The following is a 22,841-nucleotide window of genomic DNA, read 5'->3' on the forward strand; positions in this document are numbered from 1 at the left end:
GGTACACCTTGCTAGTAAAAGGTTGGACCCCCCTTTGCCTTCAGAGCTGCCTTAATTCTTCGTGGCTTTCAACAAGGTGTTGGAAACATTACCCAGAGATTTTGGTTCACGTTGACATGATGGCATCACACAGTTGCCGCAGATTTGTCGGCTGCACATCTATGATGTGAATCTCCCGTTCCACCTCATCTCAAATGTGCTCTGTTGAATTGGGATCTGGTGACTGTGGAGGCCATTGGAGTACAGTGAACTCACTGTCATTTTGCTTGAAACCACACATAAAAATTGCATCTTAATTTCCAGAGTGAGTACGTGCCACCAGTTTTGAGATTACAGTGGTGTTGAGTTGCTCTTAAGAATCTGGTGAGCTGTTCCTGTGTTGCTAATTATAATGGCGTATAATTAATGGCTGCACTCCACGTAGGTGTACGTGTTCTAGGGATCTGGTATTGTGAATACAGGCTACGACATTATTCATGTCGATGCGTCCTCTGAAGCTGGGATTATATTTTCCTGGCTATACGTGTAGGTGAATGTGGCTGTTTGTGATTAGAACTTCCCTACTAAAAGGAGTCAGTGAGTCAACTTGCTTCGTCACATCACGCTTAGCTGAGATTTGAGGTGTGCACATCAGACTAACTGCAAGCCTTTATGACCTGCAGTTACACACATCGCCCTTCTCTGCAGAGATTTTCAGAGAAGCTTAATTCCTCTTAGTCCATATTCCCGCTGTCAATAAAATAACCACTGTTATCAGCAAGGTCACACAGGGCAGACTGCCTTGACGTTAAAGCACAGAGCAACGGAACCACATTACATGACTACACACTCTCAAAAGCATGAGCGATTTACTAATTTGGTTGGTCAGACAACTCACTGCCAAAGGGGTAAAGAATGAATTTTTTTGATACCACATACAAACACAGTCGTAAGCGAGCTCTCAGTGATTGTCACTATTATTGACATGTTGACCTCTTTTTGGCCTCATGACTCCGAACCCCCGATGGGTCCGATAGACTTTCATATTAAGGAAGTTTTTATATATTTCAAACTGCAGACACTGCTATCTGAATGGGTTTCAGCAGGGTGTGCACTAACTTGCTTTGCCGTCTGTGTCCTGTTTTTTTTTCTAGCTCGCTAGAACAGACGGTTATCTTGCAGACATGCTGGATTTCAGTGAGAAGGTCTTTGATCGTTTTGCTGCTTTGCTGAGGGAGGGAGAAACACAGTTTCAATATACAGTAAGTGAGTAATGTGATTTAAGATAGTGAGCTATGGGATAAGTACAATAAGCACAATGGTTGAATTGCGAATGTTGCAATTTATTGCATATTTATCTCAGTACCACTGCTCTTTAAGTGGGATTTTTGCTCCTAAAATTAGATGTGATGTTCTCAATCAGATGATTGTGAGGAGTCAAATAATTTTCCGCTAATAGACATTTCTAAATCAACACTCATTGCTGAAATTGCCATGACATCGATGCAGCAGTCCAAAAATACTGACTAGTTTGTAACTAAACGAGAAATCTTTGTGTTATATTTCCACCTAGTGGCAGCTAGAGGTATTGCTACCCGAACCTAACTGGGTCACCATAGCCATGACTACACAAATAGATAGATTTGACAGGGTTACCGACTTTAACCAGGTGAACATCTCTCCCTTTCCTTGCATGTACTGGAACATGTGGTCTTTTAACCGTGATCTTATAACACAACTAACTGATACGATGTTCTAGAATTAAACACAAACTTGCGAGTTCTCTCTTGTGGCCAATATTAACCGTATCACTGTCTCTCCATTACTGTAGAAATTGGAAATTAATTTGGCATTTCCATTACATAGACACATTAACTCAGAGGCTCTCTGTGTGGTTTTTAACAGCTTCAAGTTATCTTTTGCCGGCTCACCATGGGCTACTTTCCATTTATTTCTCTCGCTCTCTCTCATTCTCTTGAAATCTAGACAGTAAAAGGTTCATTAATAAAACTCTGGAAATGGGCTCCTGAGAATATGTTTAGTGAATTAAATGAAAATTTCTGCGAGGACTTTCATCAAGTGCATTTTCACATATATATTCACATACTCACTCAAAGTGACGTTTTTTGTTTTCGACACCTTGGACATTTCATCCATATAGAAGGCTGCATTAATCACTGTAATAATAATAATTATGACCTACTTGTGAAACCTGCCAGTGATCGATTCGCATTTCTGTGTCACTTATCTCTTCAATTTATTATTTTAATTACCACAAATAACACATATTGCACATTAATAGCATCATTTTTGATCAAATGAGCCTTTCCTGATGTTTTAGGCGTGTGTAGGAACAAGCATTAGGCAGCGTTTATAAAACATGGATGAATTTTTCTTTCAGCTGTGCTGAAGATAAGAAGGTAAAGGATCTGCTTGCAGTGAAAGTGTCACTCTTCTCCTCTCACCATTCACAATGAAAGTACTACTCGTAGTACAGTAGGCTATAGTGAAACCAGAATTGGAAAACGGTGACAAGCAAAGGGAAATATCTGCAAATAGGGTTTACTCTCCATCATTTAAGCCTTAATGGAGCAACCATTCACAAAACGCTGCTTTTCACTAATTAATTTAAAACCGTTAGGCTAATAGCATAATTGCCTAAGTCATTTTTTGACACACTGATACAATATCAATAAATGTCTGCAATACAATGTGCTAGCTAAAACTTGTGTTTTTTTTGGTTTGTTTTGTTTTCGGAAAATGTTCAAATATGGCTTGGGCAATTATGCCATCAGGCTAATGAAATTCCAAAATTAATTAATTTAAACTGTAAGTGGTTTGGGATCAGCTCAAAAAGTGTCATAAATAGTTGGACAAAGAGGATTGCATTTATTTGTCATTTGAGAAGCCTGTCATATGCCAACAACTTTTATGTTTTCATAGTGGCTCCTTTGTTGCTCAGATTCATTCATTCATTCATTTTGAAGAAGAAAAAACAATAAAAATGCTTCCTAAAAGAAATCTACTTTCAGCTTTTTTAATTTCAGAATTCTGTTCGTCTTAACACCTCAGACTTTATTGTCTTCACTGTATTACAGAAGTTACAAAAGTTCTGACTGACTGAAACTGAATCTAAAATTTCTTTACAAGAGAACCATTTTAATTGACACAAATATTATATATCACACACAAATAGTGACTCTAGACTTGTTAGAATTTCTTTCATTGTCGGTGCACAATGTTTTTGCCAAGCATCTTTTTGAGATTTTTTTTTTTTTATGAAACAAAAAATAGCATTTCCTGATGTTCTAGGAACAAGTAGCAGGCTGTGTTTTTGAACCTAAATGGATGCATTTTCATCTCGGTTGAGCTGAAGATAAGAAAGTAAATAATGTGCTTGCAGTGACACTCGTCCCCCTTTTTTAGGGAATTATGAATGAATGACAAACCACAGACGTGCCATTCACAGGGAAGGTTAGATTCGCCTGCAGTCATACGATTAGATAAAGCAATAACAAGCCAAAGAAAATACACAAACGGGATTTACTCTTAAAATAATTTGCCCCAGTTGTTACATCCACACGACACTGTTTGTATGTCTGTGTTACTATCCTAAAATGTATTCATTTAAACCGTATAAATTTGGGATCAAGCCATTTTATAAACGCCTGGACAAATAATATAATCAGTGTGTGTATTAACTATTCCCATTTGAGAATCCTGTCACATACCAACAATTTGTATTTATAAACGGACCTGCCATTGGTTCGGCCGTGTTTGTGTGCGCAAATTACGCATTCAATCAGACCGATGATAGGGATAGCTGCTTGTTTTCTCCAAGTGAAGCCCACGGCGGGATTTAACAATGGGCCGGCGTTGCTACCTGTAGCCTTAACTTAAGAAAACGGCAGGGCATTTTAAGAATGGGAAGAGCATTCCCCTTTAAACAAGGTGGGCTGAGCTTATTTGCAGTTCTCGCTCCTATGGCAACCCAATAGATCAGCATCATGAATATTCACAATTCACCAAAACGCACCCCGACTATGGATCAGTGATGTCAGCGGTGCCTGGAATGCTCTACTGTATTTTTGCGTGATTGTGTCGCGTTATTTCGCGGCAGCTGGCAAGGAGTCTGGTGAAAAGAGCATCCTCCGTCGTGTGTGACCTTTCCCCGGTCTCCTCATCGCCGTCCGTCGGCACGTCTCTCACATGTCACGCAAAGGTGACTTTCAAGCAGTTTTTTCCACTTTTGCGCACAATGTCTGAGCGGCACAAAGATGCACATAGGGGACGCAGTGGCCAAGCGGACCGCCCAGGCTGTGCGTGAGGACACATGCAGACTGTCAGGTATAGTCTAATGATGAAAAAGAGTGTCTCTCCTCAGTTTCAGTGGAGCCACGGCGGTCCATGTCATGTGCAGCAGGCTTTCAGGGATTCAGATTAGCTCCAGACTGATCGCTCTCGCAGACAGATAGGGAGCGCGGTGCTGGTGGCAACAATCGCAACATTACAAGCCCAACAGTCTGGATACATTTCATTTTCTCCGCCGCGTCTCAATGTCATAATGGACAGGCTGCACTCCTCCATGCGTAAAAGGCTCTACAGTTTGCCACAGCACATTGGACAGAAAGCATCCATAATGGGCGAAGGGGAAGACGCAGACAAGGACACCCGGAGGAAGAGTATTAGGATGAAGCCTCTACCGTCACCGTCGCCGACCTCTGGGGGAAGCTGCAAAGGCATCGGCGAGACCAAAAGTGGGGAGTCTGTGATCATGGAGACGGACATAGGAAGACCGATGAAGACCAGCTCAAACGGAGATTGCCGGAGGTTTCGAGGCAGCCTCTCGTCCATCACAAGTCGGCATGTGCACGACTCGGACTCGGCGGAGGAGAGGCGCCTCATCACCGAGGGGGATGTCACCCCGAGCGAGGAGAGCCCCCCTGGAGCCATCGGTGACGGGCAGGCGGATCAAGGTGCGCAGGGGGCCAGCGGCGACAGTGGCGCCCAGAACGACTCTCCAGACCAGCAGTCGGGGTTTATAAAGTTGGACGGCATTGATCAGATTCTGCCGGACGACGAGAGATTATATCAGGCTGGGTTCATACACAGGCAGCTGGGAGCAATGCTTCAGCCGGGGGTCAACAAGTTTTCCCTGAGGATGTTTGGAAGTGAGAAGGCGGTTGAGAGGGAACAAGAGCGGGTTAAATCCGCCGGATTTTGGATAATTCACCCCTACAGTGATTTCAGGTAAATTTAGACACCTTGTACACGCTCCCCAGTAAACAACAAAGCTTTCAGAGCGGAGCCTCACATTAACGTCAATGCCTGCAGAGGCCTAGATATTTTTTGGGCCATTCATCAGGAGAATCCATTCATTGTTTTCGTGAGTTGTGTCCCACCTTCATCACACACACCTCACGGTGAAAGATAATATTTTACAAAGTTAAGAATATGTTTTAATGTGCTGTAAAAAAAAAAATCTTATAATTTATCAGTTGTTTTATAGATTATCAAGGGGTTTGCAGTGCAGTAACACAACAGAGGAATTATATTCATTAGTTTCAGTGTATGCACACATTACTCCAGAGGCCCGTATAGTGTTATGGAAAGACACACAGATGACACAGTATTTGCTAATTGGGGCTGTGTACCCAGGACTGTGTAGAAGATGCTGTCCAAATGGATACGTAATTGAATCTCTTCAGACGGTTTCTTCTTCTCCCCGTTTTGAGAAAATCTGTTTGCAGGCGACTGATAAGAGTGAATGATGAGGCCTTCGCTCCACATAAGCCACAGCAAGCTTACATATTGATTTTCTCCTCTCCTATATATAATATTTTAAAAAGCAACAGGATTACATCAATTTAATTGAATTCAATTTGATTAATGGATCAAGAGCAATTCTGTAATGACCGTCGTGTCTGCGTTACATATAGCGTTGCGTATTCCGGTGGCAAACTACAGCAGCGAACCAGAATGGAGAAAGTCAGAGAAAGCACTCTTTTGTTGGTCCGAAGACTCCTCTCTGTTGTTAGTGCCCTTGAGTGTGTTATTGGCCGTTTCCCTCTGATTCATGCCACATGGAGTCTCTTAACAGATAAGAAAGACTGTCTGTAAGCTCCTTCATCCTTGCTTTTTAGATTTTAGAGTGCTTGTCACACAGGGCTTTTAATGGGAACAAGATACTGTATGTGCACGCTGCCTTTATGTGCAGTATGTCGTGATTATTGTATGGGCTTCTTAAAAAGATTTTAATCTGTTTCAGTGAATCCGTCCGGTTAAGTAAATTTTGAAAAAAATCAATTCAAAGCTGGTATAGGTAGGTAATGAACCTTGGCTTTAATTAAATCATCTACTTTAATAATTCAAGCAAAGCTATTTCATTACGAGCTGTGTGAACGTTGCCATTTGGTCCACGTTCAGTTTAGTGCGGCTACCACACGTCATGTAAATCATGTAGACATGATGCAGAAGATGGAGTTGCTGCGAAAGGATAAAAAGACTGTCTTTGTCATGCACGTCACTTAATGTGGTATAGCCCGCCGCGTGTGTTCGGCTGGGATGGCGTAATGGCATGTGACTGTAGAAACTCGCCATTAGAAGTGCGTTCAAGATGTCTGACCTCGATGTGTTTATGTGGAACTGTTGGATGTTTTCTGGTGATTTACATTTAAGCTGAACTACTCAGTCGTATTTCTAAAGCTGCTGTGATTTTTTTTTTTTAAATCAACCTGAGTGTGTGTGAGTGAGCTGTAGAAATATGCAACAAGGAAGAAATGAATGCCAGCCAACCTTTACATTTTATTCAGCTCACTCACGGAATCTGCTCTGTTGTTTCATGTTTCCAGTTTTTGATTAGTTCATTCTGCATGAACAATCTGACTGCGTGCGTACAGCATTTGGCCAGGGTCTCCTCAGCAGAAATCTGGAAGGCAGTGCGAGCCTCTCAAGCCTAAGAGATCTGTGTGGTTGTGTATATATTAGACAGTTTGCCATTTTCGTTCCGCTCCTCCCAGTTGGTTGTGTTGCCTCTGCCCCCCTCTGCTCTTTTACTCACTGTGTTAAATGTCATGAGGAAGGGTGACTGGGGGCTTGGGGAGACTGTCCTGATAGTGAAAGGTCAGAGATTTGGCACTGGTCATCGGATCTTAAGTGTCTTTGAGCAAGACACTGAAGCGGGCACTCTGCTCCACGCCGCACTCAATGAAACAGATGCACGTGTGACCCTCAGTGAAGCGGAACCAACATAAATAGATAAATTAAATTGCACAGAGAGAGAAAGAGATTTATAAAATGAGGTTGGCCTCCCACTTGTTTGGTGTCTGAGGGTAGAGATCGTATATTACCGTAATTAAACATTTTGACAATCTGAGAACAGTTAGCTTGTGGTCCGAGCACTCAACTCTATGATTTTGTAATCGCTCAACACTACAATTAAAACCACAGATGTGGCACTCAATCAGGAGAGCAAAAACACTGAGCCTGGGCTTCTGTGAACTCTGCATGGGATATCACAGATTTCTCTTTCATTAGTATGAAAACACAAATACTTCCATTTGAATATGATTTAAGCAAATGAGGAAATCAATATCTGTGGAACCAGTTATCATAATTAACATGTCTCGAATAATATGTGGAACCTATTTGCCGTTCTGGAAAGAAATGACTCGACATGTTAGGGAGTTAACGCAGCTTATTATTTTTTTTTCAAGCGAAGGAGGGAACACGATATTCCAGCATCCTCCAAAATCAGGATCAGAGACACAGGACAAGACGACTGCAATTAAAGCACACAAGGGGATGAGCGGGACACTTTAATGGGCCCCCGAGAAAAGACGGGTCCCTGTGACTAAAAGTTTTATTCCCATGTCTGCATCAAAGCTTTGGCACCATAAGCTCAAATTAGAGTGTCACGAGGAATCACAGAGTCATCACCGCGCCAGAACTCAGCAAAATCTCCTCTTGTCAAGTTTTGTATAACGCTAAGAAGCAGGGGAGGGGCAATATCTTGCGAGGGGGAAAAGGCAGATTAAAAATGGCATCATAATCCAATCTACTGCGTCGTTTCCAGATCCGAAGACGAACAGTCTCCTTCGATTCTCAATAAGCCTTTCCCGGCGAGCAGATGTGGTCAGTTAAACAGAATCTACAAGCCACCCCACCAAAAAGGAAGCAAGCACTAAACAGTTGGCCTCACTGATACGGATTGTTTTTACGTGTGCAGTTGTCACTGTCCCGAAACACCTGGTGACCATCAAATATCTGGAGGGGCTTTGATAGGATTTGTTGGCCAATTTATGCTAAGATCACAGCCCCCTCTGCCCCGTTCTGCCGCGTATGCTTCTGATAGTTATCTACTCTGCAAGTTTACCTCCCTCAGTCATGACAATGGGACTTTATTTAAAAAGCTCTTGTGCCGAGACATATCAATGCTGCATGTCCTTGGACATAAATGGAGCCTGATAAAAATGCTTATTGATAGAATATGGCGCCGCTTGATTGGCAGAATGATTGTCTGCTCAAGAATGCGTCCTCTATCTTCACGTCGGGAAAACCAGGTGATTATTATTATTGTATTTTACCTGTTTGCATAAAGCCCTTTGAGTGGATTCTGTCACTGCGGCCGCATTGTGCACAGTTCTCGACAAATGATGAGGCGAATATTAGGATGCAGCCCTGTGATCGTGAAGAGCCTTTTAATTATCTTGTGATTCAGGGCCCAGAGGACACATCTGTTGGAAAGTCTTCCACATTTCCCTGGAGAGATGGAAAAGGAGATGTCGCACATTAAAACTTTTATTTATTTATTTATTTTACAGTGAAGGCTCTACTAAGCTTTAGAACTGCGTTGCCAATGCTATCAGGGGAAGGGGGGGGGGGGGTCGGCTGTCGTGCAGTTTCTGTCAATCATTAAAATCCCCTTGAAACATCCTTCCACCCCCTCCCTAAAGTCCACTTTTGCAAGAGCCTTTCATTCGTCCTGCTCATCCAGTTCTGTTTCCCAAAAGACACTTAACTAAACAGCAGCAAAAATAAATCCTCTGAACAGACGTCTTAGGGTTTTGATGCGTTTTCTTGTAATTTTTTTTTCCTATTTTGCAGAGAAAACATTGCCTTTTGCCCTCTGTTTAACCGGTTTCTAATTTGATCAGCATACCGAGATATAAAAATAGTTTCATTTTATTTTAAAAACCGTGCACCGTAGATTTACGGCACTTATGAAGCATTAGCCGTCACCAACAGCTACGGATTTCTAATTGAAACACTGCACCTACTGTATCAGCGTGCGCTCACGTGCGTATCAGTGTGTATTATGCTCATGAATGTATTGGATCAGATTAAATAACAGCATTCTCCATTTCAGTCGGGTTGATTACGGTTGATTTGAGAGTACGTTTTGCTATTGATTCGTTTGGGCCTCCGGGGGCCTCCGGCTTTTCATGGTTGGATTTATTGAAAAATGAGATGTAGCGACATACGTGGCTGGAACAAGGGAGATTCCCCCTCCTTGTGGCGGTGGCAGGAGTCGTAGTCTGGGTGAGAGTTACACAGAGGTCAAGGAGAGGCTGTGGAGGAATGTTAAGCCTCCTCATTTGGAGCCTTATTTAAAATGTTTTTTCACAGTTTTCATGTCAAAATGTTTTAACGAAAATGCACAAAATGAGTTCAGAGCGCTAGGATGATCCATCTTCTTGTCCTACAGTCCTAATCTACGTAGTGAGGTGAGGCAAAAAGCTCCTTGAACCTACATAGGATGGATGACACTCTTTTCCTTTCTGTGTCCATTAAATAATTCCGTCTTTAATGTAGTGAGGGTAAAACACGGGGATTACAGACGGTTCTGGCTGGGCCTGAAAGTGGGGTAATCAAAATAGACCGCTGTGCTCATCCACCAATGTTAGGAGCTAAGAGATTATTACAGCACAATTTATTTAATGGAGGCAGCCCAGGGAGGAGGATGTGCGTGGCCACCGGGTGGAAGGTTCCCTGTCACAGTGGCAGAATGATTGAAAGGTGCCACGCGACCCCACCAGGAACAGTCGCGCAGGAGAAACGTGAAATCACGGACACGTGATCGCAGCTGCAAAAGCCTTTCGGCGACTTTTATTCATTTATTTATTTATTTTTGCAATTTAATTCAGCTTTATGTATCAGGCAGAGAGCTGAGGTTAACCTTGGCTCAAAGTGATGGTAATCTCGAGGTGAGATTATATTGATTGATTGGACATCATATACATTTTGAAAATGGGAAAGCCTGCCGCAAACATCTCCCGTTAAGTGCCGCACGTCATGCAGCTGGTGGGCTCGATGCGTTTTGGTCACCTGACAAATGTGACCGTCCTCTGCATTGCAACATCAGTTTATAATCTCTCCAGGTGGATACGTAACGCAGGCCAGCCAGGACCCATTCTCTGAGTTTCTCCGCTGTTAGCACATAAACACTTGTCACTAGCGTATTTATTTTTGTAGCCAGTGGACAGATGTGATTGTTGTCCCGCTGACCAGGGGTAAACATACCCGTTTAACATTTCAGGATGGTTGATGGAGGAAACACGCCCTGTAGTCAAGTCATATTTGAAGTGTCTTGAGTCTGACGAAAACCTCTGCAGAGCTTTCTGGATTCCTGTTAACAAATTCAACTTCTGATTTTTTTTTTTTTTTTACCACCTCATCCTTTGGAAAATAATGGCTATTGGATAGCGCGAATGTCTGCTTTATCCATTCAGTTGTCAGTTATCCCTTGTTGACATCACCCACCCCTCGGATCATGGTGGGAGTAGAGAGGGAGAGGAAGCAGCATTTGTCATCCTTGTGACAGGTAACCTATGAACTGTGTAATACAGGCTGCAACTCGCAGTTAGGGAAGTGATTGTAACTCTGGGTTTGACAGTTATGGCTTACTGCGGGCTTCATTCCTGGGCTGTGCCACAGTCAGAATTATTCCGCACCCGAGAAGCGGCGGTTATAAATCTCATTTTACACATTTAGTTTAATTCCAAACCGACATGCGATCAGCGCAGTTCAAAAAAGTGATCAACATCAACACACGCACATATACAGGAGATGTAATCTTCCAGTGATACCCAAGAGGGCATTATTTGACTTTCATTATGGTCACAGGAGTGATTCAGCCTCCTGCGTAATCTCCTAACTGATAACCACTTTTGTTTGTACTAACAAACGAGTGAACAATTTACTGAACATAAAAAACAATACATTTTAGGGTGAGTGCCAGCATGTTTGGAATAAATACGACTTAGATGAAAATACTTTGTCACTTCTCCCTGATGTCACTGGGTGAAAAACTATTTGCGGCTGCTTGTCTTGCTTTGTCCTTGTCTGCTCAGGATCCGAGTTGCTGGTATTTAATATGAACAAGGTGAACAAATCAAAATCAGTCCACCCTTTTGCTCCCAGTGCAAGTTAAATAAATGTATGTATTAATCCTGGTTGGAAAAATCATGATCAGACACTGATTCCATGCATGTTTTTTTTTTTTTTTTTTTTTTTAAGAATACTAACCAGAATGTGACTTTCCTCCTGTTGACCTCTGTATGCATGTTGCAGCCCGGATCCACTCATTCCCCCCTCGCAGAGATTCTGCTATATCTAGAGCTGGTTGACCTTTTCAGACCTGCCAGCGTCCCAGGTGGATTCTCAAACCCCTTGTCTTTCTGAAATTGGATTGCTTTTTTCCTATCAGCCTAGATAGGAAATGGCCAAGATGTGAAACTGCCACCAATCCCCTGCTCCAGGGGCTGGACACAATATAAGAAACGTCATATTAGACAGCATTCAAATTCAATGTACGACATTAACCATTACAAAGTCACACACGGGCAATTTCTATTAGGTTCAGATCCAATTAGCGGGATGTGCCAGTAACAATAGGTTTTAGGCTAAGCAGGTGGATGACCATAGGCACTTTTGACAGCAATTCAATTCTGACAGCTCTCTGAGGTCAACTACCCATTGGGGAGCGCCACTGAGGACAACAGTAAGAACTTCAAGGGCTTTTTTAAAAATTCCACCACCTATAAGTTCTAAGAAATATAATCAGTCTGCAGTTCCTGCAGTGCAGACACACACACATTGAACAACTGTGACAGGAACTATGAAAAGTCTGGGGTGCTTCAAACGCACCTCATGTTGCACAGCAGTTACAGTTATGTTGGGCCAAGACTGTCAGTGTATTTAATCCCCTTACATCTTCACTTTGTGTTTTTCTTTTTAGTGTCAATAATTGTGCAAAACATAGGTCTTCAACACGCGGAATCAAATTGCTTTATATACTGCAAATTCAGATGTGTTCTGACCTCCTCAAATTCCCTTTACTTCTTCGTGTATCTTTGGAGGTAGGTTACGTCGTGTCAGATACCGCTCTACGCGAGATCAGCCACAACATTAAAACCACTGACTGGAGAAGCAAATAACACTGGCCTCCATCTTGTGACAGTGCAATTTCCTGCTAAGAAACTTAGTTAGTCATGTACCACCTTCCTAAACCAGACCAGGCACCCCCAGCCAGATGCAGCCTGACTCAGGCACACACACAGAAAGCTTGAGGAACAACTAAAAAAACATGAAAGGTGTTGACCTGGTCTCCAAATTCACTAGATCCTAAACGGATCAAGTATCTGTGGGATGCACTGGAACAAGCCTGATTTCACAAAGGCCCCTTCCCTCAACCCATAGGACCCAAAGGCCCCCACTAACAACGTTCTGTTGCCAGACACCACAGGGCACACTGCAAAAAAGGAATTTCAAGAAAGCAAAAATCCTTGTATCAAAGAAATACAACTCATATTTTGTTCAGAGACAAGAACTTTGTGCTTATTTTAAGAATTTTGTCAAGCAAAAAAACTTAGCAGATTTTTTTTTTCTTAACGCAAGATGATTTGATTCAATATACGAATATTTTGCTTCTTTCTAGTAACGCTGTTTTTCCAGTGCACCCTCATCCTCTTAACAGATCCCTTAAGGCTTTGCCCAAGCTACTCATAATTCTCCTGTCGTTGCCATTATCAAAATTTTAATATCACACTCTGCAGAACACACATGGGTCGAGGCTGCATTTCCTTTAGGGGACCTCTCCGCTGTGTACTCTGCACATTTGTATAGAGAGCAAAAGCACTTTAGAAACAGTAGGGCTTCCACTCGGATTTAACCAGAAACCAGTTCGCTGAATAAAAAAACGCTGTGTGTGGCTGCCCTGATTCACAGAAAATACTTCCCTCGATCAATGTGTTTGGCCTAACCCGGCCACACGCTGGGAGTCTCGAACACTCAGACAAATGGCTGGATTATGAGACATGCAGGGGTGAGAGATAGACTTGTCCACTCTCCTCTGCTATAGGGGGAGGTCACTCCCTATTTATCTGCACCATGTCCATAGTCGGTAGCATGACCAGTTTTTGTCCTGAGTTTTTTTTTTTTTTTGATTGAAGAGAGAGGCAGTCAGTAGGTATAAATCTAAATCCTGACCATGTTTAGCAATCGAGAAATTATAGAGCTAACAAATAAACACGATAAATCCCTGTTTAACGGTCACATAAGCCTCTGCTTTTGCTTACTCACGCAGACCAGTAAAAATCTGATAAACCGCATCTCCTCTCCTATTTGATTTCATTTCATGCTCAGTGTCTTCTTAGTGAGGGGTTTCCATCAGCCTTTAAGCTGTATTAACTTTGGTCTTATTTTAGTCCATTATTTGTTCTTCACATATTCTCCACAGAGAGGGTGAATCCAAAAGAACAATGTCCTTACATGGACCCTTACTCTAAGTCCAGAGGAGCATAATGACATCTTTTGTTTCTCTTGCCATATCCTCCCTCTTCCACATTTTTTCCTCACCTTTTTTTTTTGACGCCACTTCCCCTCGCCCTTTGACCCCAGGTCGCTGTTTTCTAAATAGACGGCTTTCAGTGTGGCTGCTCCGTGCGTTCATTTGCAGCACCCGAATTGGCGATGATAATGGCACCGCACTGGTGCAGCCTAGAGCAAGGGTTTGAGGTGATGATGTGCACTGTGTCCAACACCAGGTATTAGAGGCAGTGCATTACTTCAGCACTTCATCTGTGGTGAGAGAAAGCCCATTACTCCATCTCTTTTCATCTCGCTCTTTTCATCTGCTCCGTCCAACAGGGTTGCGTGCTACTGGGGGGGAGGGGCTTTGAATTTGTCGGGGCAGGGGCGCGCTGGCCAGTGTTTCCTTCTGCCACACTCTGTGTCTGGCAGCCAGGGGACCCCTTTGACACGACCCTAAGGACCTTCTGGGAGATAACAAGACATCATGATAAAGCACAGACGCAATTAGCAGCAGTATGACAGTCACAGAAACAGATACTGGCACATGCTAGTGGGATAAGTCCAAGCTCATGGCACAGGCTAGAGCGCTCTCTGTCCTCTGCATGTCTTATTCAGCCACACTCTCTTTTATAATTTATTCATTTATTGTCGACTGAGGGTGCATTTATTTGCTGATTGTACGGTAGAATGCCCGTGTACAGTTTTTGTTCCACGGAGCAGATGTATATCAGAGTGCGCTCAAGTTGTGTGTCAAGCTATGCAGGGCTCTGCTGGGCTGTCTCTTCAGAAACAACTTAAAAAAAAAAAAATCCCAATGGTAGGAAATGAGGACCGGATATAGACTAAGCTACTTCAGAGCATTCTTCTCAGTGGGCTCCCTGATTACATCTGGTCAGTTTGCAAAGTAGCTGCGCTGATTTCATGATTTAGTCAAACCTTTCAAGTGCATACTTCTGAGCTATTCAAACATCAGGGCAAATTTAGGCCAGACTTCAGTGAGTAGATTTGGGGCATGTCTGGGACTGACAGTAAGGCATTTGGACATTTTTCCCCAAGATGTTACGAAACCAGATTATGGACTCACCGCCCATATTTTATATAGAAATACGAATGAAGATCAAGGAAAAGAAACTACTGCTGCTAAATTGTTTAATTACATTTTATCCTTTCATTATTGGAGAAACAGAGTTTAATGGATATGCAGATTGCAGCATTTACTTGTCTAAATGTTGCATCAGTTTCAAAACTAATCATACAGTGATCCCATTGTACACATATGGTGTTTATATAGAGCACTAAAGCAACACTCAACTGCATACTCAACTGAGTTACAAAGTGTCTTCAGATCTCATACTCAGACGAAAAAAGTCTGCATTCAGCTTTTCAACTGATCCTTACTAGTAATAGTAGTCCATATACTTTTGGTTTCCTGATTAAACCCGTAGGTCTGGGTCTAAAAGGTGGATGTATTCACTGTGATGTCAGCCGTTGGTTTGTGGACTACTGCTCTGAAGCTTTGAGTCTGGCATTTGGCCATAGTCAGACATTACCATATTGTGACAGGAGGAAAGAGCTAAAGAAGATCAGACAGCTTGTCCATCACTCCAGACCAGACGAAGTAATCTAGCAAGGTACGCCCTAAACATAGCTCTCATTGAGGACTCATTTCTACATAATAATGTGGAATTATTTTCAAAAGGACCATAAGGAAACTGATAAGAAGAAGTGAATTTAACTAATTTCATGATTGTGGCTTTATTAGTATTTCATGAGAGAATTTGATGATTTTTGAATGGGAGCTGGCACCTAGCGACCATCAGTGGTGTTACACTTTGAGCCACCTCCTGTTGAGTTCTTGATAAATATTATTTAAGAATTCTTAGTGATACTCCTGGTTTAAGATCAAATAAAAAAGCTGATATTTTACAAGTGACAGCAGACTCCACTTTAGGGATTTGTCTTTTTGTGTCTACGATCAAGTGTCTGACTTCATATAATTTAGAAGCTGATTTCTTCTGCAACACTAATGACATTGTCTTTAGCATTGTCTTTCTCTCAGCCGCGTTGAATAACTGTCCCAGACAGGGCTTTAGAGGTGAATGAAAAATCACACCCTGCATTTTTACCTTGATGCCCTACCAACGGAACTACTTGTAATCTTATTTGGATGGAGGTCTTTTAGCAGTGTGTTAGGTAAGGTTGACTCCTTTCAGATGATTTCATGTCTCCTCTCCCCTCTGTAGGTATTTAGTAAATCCCCTCTGTTTTCTCCTAGCCTAAGGCTGGAGAGATTTGCCTCTGCCTCTGATGCAATCTTCTTAGCCAAGGTTTGATAAAACAGTGTGCCTCACCTAAATATAGCCACCTGAGACTGCGCAGCCCCAGTGTCAGTGATGTGCTTGCAGTGTGCCTGCTGGCTGTGCTTAGCAAAGACAACGCCGTCGTGACAGTTCATTGGAGCGGGTGACAACAAAAATAGGATTAACCCTTTAACCTTTTTTTTTCTTTCTCTTTTTTCTCCTAGACACTTAAACCTTACTGTGCTTGCCAACTGCGTTGTTTGAAACCAGTGGGCAGCTCTTTAGTGGGAATTATGCAGGCGTCTTATTGTTGTTACAGATGTTCCCCTGTTAAGTGTGACAGGCCTTATCATAGAGTTCCTCTCCTTGTGGCTAAGTGTTGCTCGAAATGAAGTGTTTTCACTCACTAGAGCCTTTCATGCTTAATTTCCATTCAACCCTACTTATTCATTCATAAAAAAACAGCAGTGGACTTCATAAAGGTGTTGCTCTGTCAGCTGTCGTTTGAATTTGACTGCGGTTTAGAATGACTCTGTTAAATTGTTGCTAGGATCATCAACAACAATTTAGGTGAAACTGTTAATATCGTATTAAGTTTACTATTACCAAGCGCACCATTTAAAATACCATATTGCATGAATGCTGTATATTATGATATATTATGCCCGGTAGGTTGACCGTTTCTTAATGTGATAACATCTGTTAAAGTAAAACTTTAACCCGTAAGAATGAAGTGAATAACGCGAGTAGTCTTGCTTCAAACTGACTAGACTAGACTAGGTTATCCTCACCAAAACAATGACAGCAATTGGAATACGGGTCGGTGCCATCTTGCTTCTTTGAAACCTGCACAGTCTGCACAGTACGGCCCAAGAGTGGATCCATGCAGAGACACAATATCGATGACCCGACCTTACTAGAGCCAGACTCGCTCGCATTTTCATTTGATTAATACTGTGCTCTGCTCTACCTCCACCAATTACAAGGAAATGCTGGATTATACACTGTGCTCATTTATTTATTTATTTATTCCAACTCCTACAGAACCGTTTCATGGAGCTGTTGGCATGGCAACCTGTAGAAGTTATTTGGTGATTAGGTTTCTATACCGTTAAATAACAAACTAAAACACAACTTCTATATGGAGCAGTATTATATTAACTACCTAGAATGAAAAAAAAGAGATTTGGCGTATACTTTTGTATTTTGGCCAAGTCCCATCCACTAACGTGGAGGAGGTGGAGCTTAAGACCTATAGACCCTTTCATGTTTTGTAAACAATGTGATGTTTTTTGAGAGGTGGGGCTTAACAGGAGGCAAAACATCTCAAATACTGTAGCCTGTTAAAGGCCGTTAGCATATTTCAATGGACTGTTATGGCAAGAAATGGACAAGGAAAATGAAAATTTTAGAGAATATACTAACACTCACTCCCCAAGACCGTGAATGTTATTTTAAAAAGTTGACTCTGACTGATGGGACTATATTCACCAACCGCTACACTCTAACTCATTGAGTGGACGATTTGACCAAAGGAGAACACAGAGGAGATAAAGTCTGGTCTGTCTTTATCAATTGAAGGCTCTCCTACAAAGATATTACAAGAAGTGAGTGGAACCACTGTGGAGAGTAACATAGTAAATGCAACTTCTGTTCGGACACCCCTGAAACATGCAACTAATGTTGCATTAGCTAGCAATTAGCATTAGCATTAATGTGTAACAAGAATAATATATAATCAAGTTTAACTTTTAATCGGCAAAGCCAAACCAAAGTCATCTATGTATGGCAGTGGCTAGCACATGATAAAACTTCAAGCTAGTGTTTTTGATTTTTCGCTTTTGGCCCCCAAAACTACATCAAGGCGACGTTTTCATGGTTGAAAGTGACAGTGTTTGCCTCAAGCTTCCCTTTGTTTTTCCTCCAGTCAGTCACCAGGGGGAGCTCTGCTTGCCTTTGCTTCACTTTTAAGGAGTTGTTCCACAGTCACCTTTATGTACCGCTATGCTTTAAACTGTAACCAAGCTAGTTCCTGGTGAAATGTCACATATAAAATGAGATTTTCCCACCAGAGGAAATCCTTCATGCTGCCTAACACACCTGACGTTTGGGGTGTTAAAAACAGTTTATGGTAACAGGGTAAACCACTGTGCAAGGTGGTGGGGTGGGGGGAGTGTGCGCTGCTAATATTAAACATAACACGAGCCAGAGTTCTCGCTGACACATATCATGTCAGTGCTTCTGAGCAAGACCCCTGATAACAAAACCAAATCTTCAAAGAGAAATGGGAACAAACATGCACACACAAATGAATTATTCAAAAGAAGAACTGTTTTTTTATGCAAAAGCAGATACATTTCAATCATTTAATCTCACCAAATCACTATTACGGCACACGCAGTGTTTGCTGGAGCCCTCGTGGATACACAGTCTCGGAGCGACCTCTGTTCTCGTCCTGTTCCCATTCAGTCAGTGTGGCGCAGAATAAAGGTAGGCACTGTTAAATGCTGTCTGCCACATGTTCCTGCCATGACAGATGATCTGCTTGCATGCTATTCCATCAGTCTCCCAGGGAGGAAGCCAGTAGATAGACACCTCTGCCAGGGAAATGTTGACAAGGGAACACGTGCATGTGAATAAAAAGCCATACTCCCTGTACACCCCCACTGTATATGCAGACCTACATGCACCCCATGGCTGTGTCCCATGCGGCTCCTCAATTTAAATATATACTGAAAAGTAAATGCGTGTCCAACCTGGGCTGTTTGTTGTGGCGTCCAGAGTTGCTTTCAGGTAGCCCGGCTGGCAGGGTGAGGAGAATGAGAGAGGCTTATCGTGTAGTCAGATGCACTCTGAGGGTGACAACATGTTCCCGTTGTCCCTGGTCACCCCACCAGAGAGCACAGCGGGCTGTACCTCTACACGGCAAAATGTCAGGGCTCCCTTCATCAGTACAGTCAAGTTAAGTGTGAGCCAACCCCCTGCTTCTTTTTGTCAATGCTTTTTTGTCAGCGTGTCTCTGCCTCTCTAGCCCTCATTTTTACTTCCTTGCCACACAGACAGCTTTGCTCCATGATCCTTTAATTCGAAACACACACGCAAACTCTAGCCGTGGTTTGTGAATTTCTTCTTATCTTTTTTTTTTTTATACATATATATGGTATTGTTTACTCCTTGGACAGCTATTTGTGAAATGTCGAGACCTGTTCTATATGATTTTCAAAACAGTCCAACACAAACAATTCATTTGTGTTTTGAAAACGGATAATTAGTTTCCATCTGTCAGTTATAAAAGTAGCAATTAACTGATATCATAGTTGTATTGAAAAAAAAGAAATTCAAAAGATGTTTCTTCACAGTGTTTTGTCTTTTGTTTTATACTGGACTGACCAAATTAGTTCAGCCGTTAATAAGGAAGGCCTAGCTAGCTATGACAATTGTGCACCAAAATATGATACAAAAATATATAATAATACAGTAATACAAATAAAGATAGAAGATATAAATAGGTATAAGTTTGCCTCTCACACTAGGGAATATCCCCTTCATTTCACTACTGCTGCGTCGTTTTGCATTTTGCCTTCGTTTGATCTCTGTACAGGTGGTGTCCCACCACACAGCTTGACTCTGTGATTTGGGGTGCACGCAGAGATATGAAATCGTTTTATGCCTTTGAAATGTCCGCCTAACGTCACGCATTCGCCCAGCTGTATTTATAGAACAATGTTCTTCTGTGTCAGGGTCCCAGTGCATAATAAAACACAGTAAATGGATCTGTGCTATGTTTAGGTGACCTGACCTCCATCAGGAGGCAACTGCAATAGTGAAAAGGGGAATTCATGAGCATTTACTCTACACATGCTTGCACACATGCGCACAAACACGTGCAAGGGAAACCCCAGCCCACAGGTGCAAGTAAATACAGAATTCACTTGGAATCCTTTACCGCTCTATGAAATTCTGAGAAACTTTGAGTTTCCTTGTATCTTAACATTACTATATTACCAAATAATATTATTAGGTCAGTTTTAGTAATTCAATTTTTATTTGTCTGATTATTTTATATATAGATAGAACCTTGATTTATTTGCAGAAAAAAAAACAATACTTCAGTGTGAAAGTGTCATGGTGTCGTACATTTTTGTCTTTTTTGTGCGTTGGAAAACGTGCCTCTTTCTTTTGTATTTGGAAAGATTCATTTGCACAAAGAACATGCAACAGCTGCTGTTAATCTTATGAATCCGCACATTTAGCAAGTGAGGCTTGATCAAACAGGTGGCAGCAGTACCAGTGTTAAGCCAGAGTGACATTCAGAGGTCTCAAACAGCATTCTGTCTTGTTAGTTTTTCTCAAATGATGTTCCAGAGCTCCTCGGGCACCGTTCCCTCGCACACTGTTTCCTCGCTCTGTCTTCATGCAGAATCACATAACTGCTCACAGAGACATTTCTGTAAGGTTTGATTTCTTTTTTACGAGTCAGATATTCTTCGTGGCTTGTCCTGTTTCCTTTTGTCCAGTGCTTTGATTAATGACCAAATATCTGCGAGATAACAATGAAGTTCGTATCATCTTTACGTGATTATTATCTTTGACTAAGTCTGTTGGATCATCACTGACTGTACACATCTTAATATGCTCGTGTTAGCGTTTGACTCAAGCACCCGTGTAGCTGACAGTATAGACAGAGCTACAAGCATGGCTGCAGATTTTTTAGTAATGGTATTATGTCACTAGGCTCATTTCATGTTCAGAGCGAAAAAATACTGCCATAATAAAGCAAATTTGCAATGATAATTTGAATTACGTCATTTGAAATCTGAAATAAGTCATTCATTACCAATAGCAAATGTTTCAGGTTTTAAAGCTGCTTTAATGTATTTTGGTATTCCTTTCGATGCTCGCTTAGCATTGCATTCCAACAAAAGGATAATTTAATTTCAATAACATTAAAAGCAGACTTGACTTCATCTTAATTTAAACAGTTTCTGTCCTGTAGTGACCAAAAAAAAACTCTTTGTTTTGTTTTTGGTGACAGAGAAAATACGTTTTACTGAACGTATGGCTGAGACACTATCACTATGAAACACATAGCACAACAAAGGCAAGGATTTGCAGCCATTACAGATGCTGTCACACAGAAAGTCTTAGATCAGTGCTGGACCCGGCCAAGTGCTGGGAGCAGCTTTTACAATTGCTATCATGAATTCACAGTGTTGGGAAACATGGTAATATGAAGAACAAATGTCATTACCTGTGTTTTTATTTCCTCCTTTGAAGTTGTACTTGTCCTCCCGGGCTTTATGTCTTAATGTGAGCAAGAACTGTGGTGGCAGGGTCTGTCTAAATATAACTCCACTTGACAACAAGCTGGAACAGTAGATACTCCTCTACTTTGAAGAATTCCAATTACTGTCACCGCTTCCTCAGTGTCTGCATGTGCAATGTACATGAAACTGAGACGTGTCTGTGTATAACGTATATTTATATATGCATGTGTAAGTGTGACTTTCCCTTCTAAACTGCAATCCAAACACGTTACAACTCCAATGTCTGCTACAAGACAGCAGCACATGTAATCCTTCCAGAAACATTGTATCATTTTTATTCAAAGCAATGTTTTATGTGTCGGAGGCAACAATGGCAGTCATTAAAATGGAGACTATAATGCGGCCAACATTAATATACAATGTTTTGGCTCTATCCTGCATCAGTAATAGAGTTTGGTCATGCAAGAACGTCTCAAATTATTTGGTGTATTGTGAAACACCAGCGACTGCAGTGGAATGAATTGTGTAGTTTGTGCAATTTGTCGTGATGCGACTACTTTAAGTTCAGGCTAATGTAGTTCTTCTGCAGGATGTCTCAAAGGGCTTCAGAGAGAAAAGCTATTTTAGATCTTGCTAATCAATAGAAACAAGGAATCAAAAAATGAAAAAAAAAAAAAACTTGCTTTTTAAGATGGACAATGTGTACCAAACAAAAAAAGTTTTTGCTTGACTTGGACCAGAGTGCTTTTTGAACCAGGCTCCTGTGTGACTATGTAGACAGGAGTTCATTGCAAACCCAAGAGTTATTTACTTCAACACACCATGAATGAACCATGAAATCAATAGACATCAGCTGCAACAAAGAAATGGAACAGCAGTAATTACTTGCTGTAGTCTAGCTAGCTTGCAGTACAAAAAAAACAAAAAAAAAAAACCCTACATCCTATCCTGGTTACGCATAAAACATCCATTCTATCTAATTTATTGTTGCCCTGCTCTTGATATTAGTTTTGCACAGAGACAGATCTTTATGGCCCCGTGAAAGGCAGGTGGTTAAATCACGGAGGATCTCAGGACCATAACACAATGCAGAACTGCTTGTATTGGAATCTGCGTAGTATACAGTATATATCACAATAAGAGGCAATCTGGATTCAATTACCAAGCCACCAAAGAGAGCAATTTATATCCAAACTCTGAGCATGCGAGATGGACGAGGTCACGGTACAGTTTGTAATTAACGCTTAACCCTCACTGACCTTTGAGTTGTGATTTACAGTCCACACGCAAAAGCTTTCATGTCAAAGCGGCCAACTGGCTGGGTGGGGAACTTACATATTAGGCATGTAGGTTAAATAGATTAGTATGGCATCATTACTTTGTGCCTCTCTGTAAGCTATCTTCCACCCCCATATACACAATACTCAAATGTGCCTTTAAGTGCTGAAACCAAAGGGAGCGTTTTGTTAACTGCAAAAATAAA

The 22,841-nt window shown here is 41.7% G+C and overlaps 1 protein-coding gene across 3 annotated transcripts in view; it reads left to right on the forward strand.

Annotated features, from left to right (window-relative positions):
• Positions 1-22,841, forward strand: part of hcn4 (hyperpolarization activated cyclic nucleotide-gated potassium channel 4) — a 77,614-nt gene that overhangs the window by 254 nt on the left and 54,519 nt on the right. For 2 of the 3 annotated variants that reach the window (XM_047580001.1, XM_047580000.1), the window contains exon 2: positions 1,134-1,241. Coding sequence is in view for 1 of the 3 variants with exons in the window: in XM_047579999.1 (XP_047435955.1) it covers positions 4,544-5,229 (686 nt within the window). In the remaining 2 variants the exon portion in view is untranslated. Of the gene's footprint in view, positions 1-1,133; positions 1,242-3,356; positions 5,230-22,841 lie in introns of those variants that run through there. The other variant, XM_047579999.1, reaches the window with a different exon arrangement.

The sequence above is a fragment of the Mugil cephalus genome, chromosome 3 (genome assembly GCF_022458985.1).
Source record: "Mugil cephalus isolate CIBA_MC_2020 chromosome 3, CIBA_Mcephalus_1.1, whole genome shotgun sequence".
Lineage (NCBI taxonomy): Eukaryota > Metazoa > Chordata > Actinopteri > Mugiliformes > Mugilidae > Mugil > Mugil cephalus.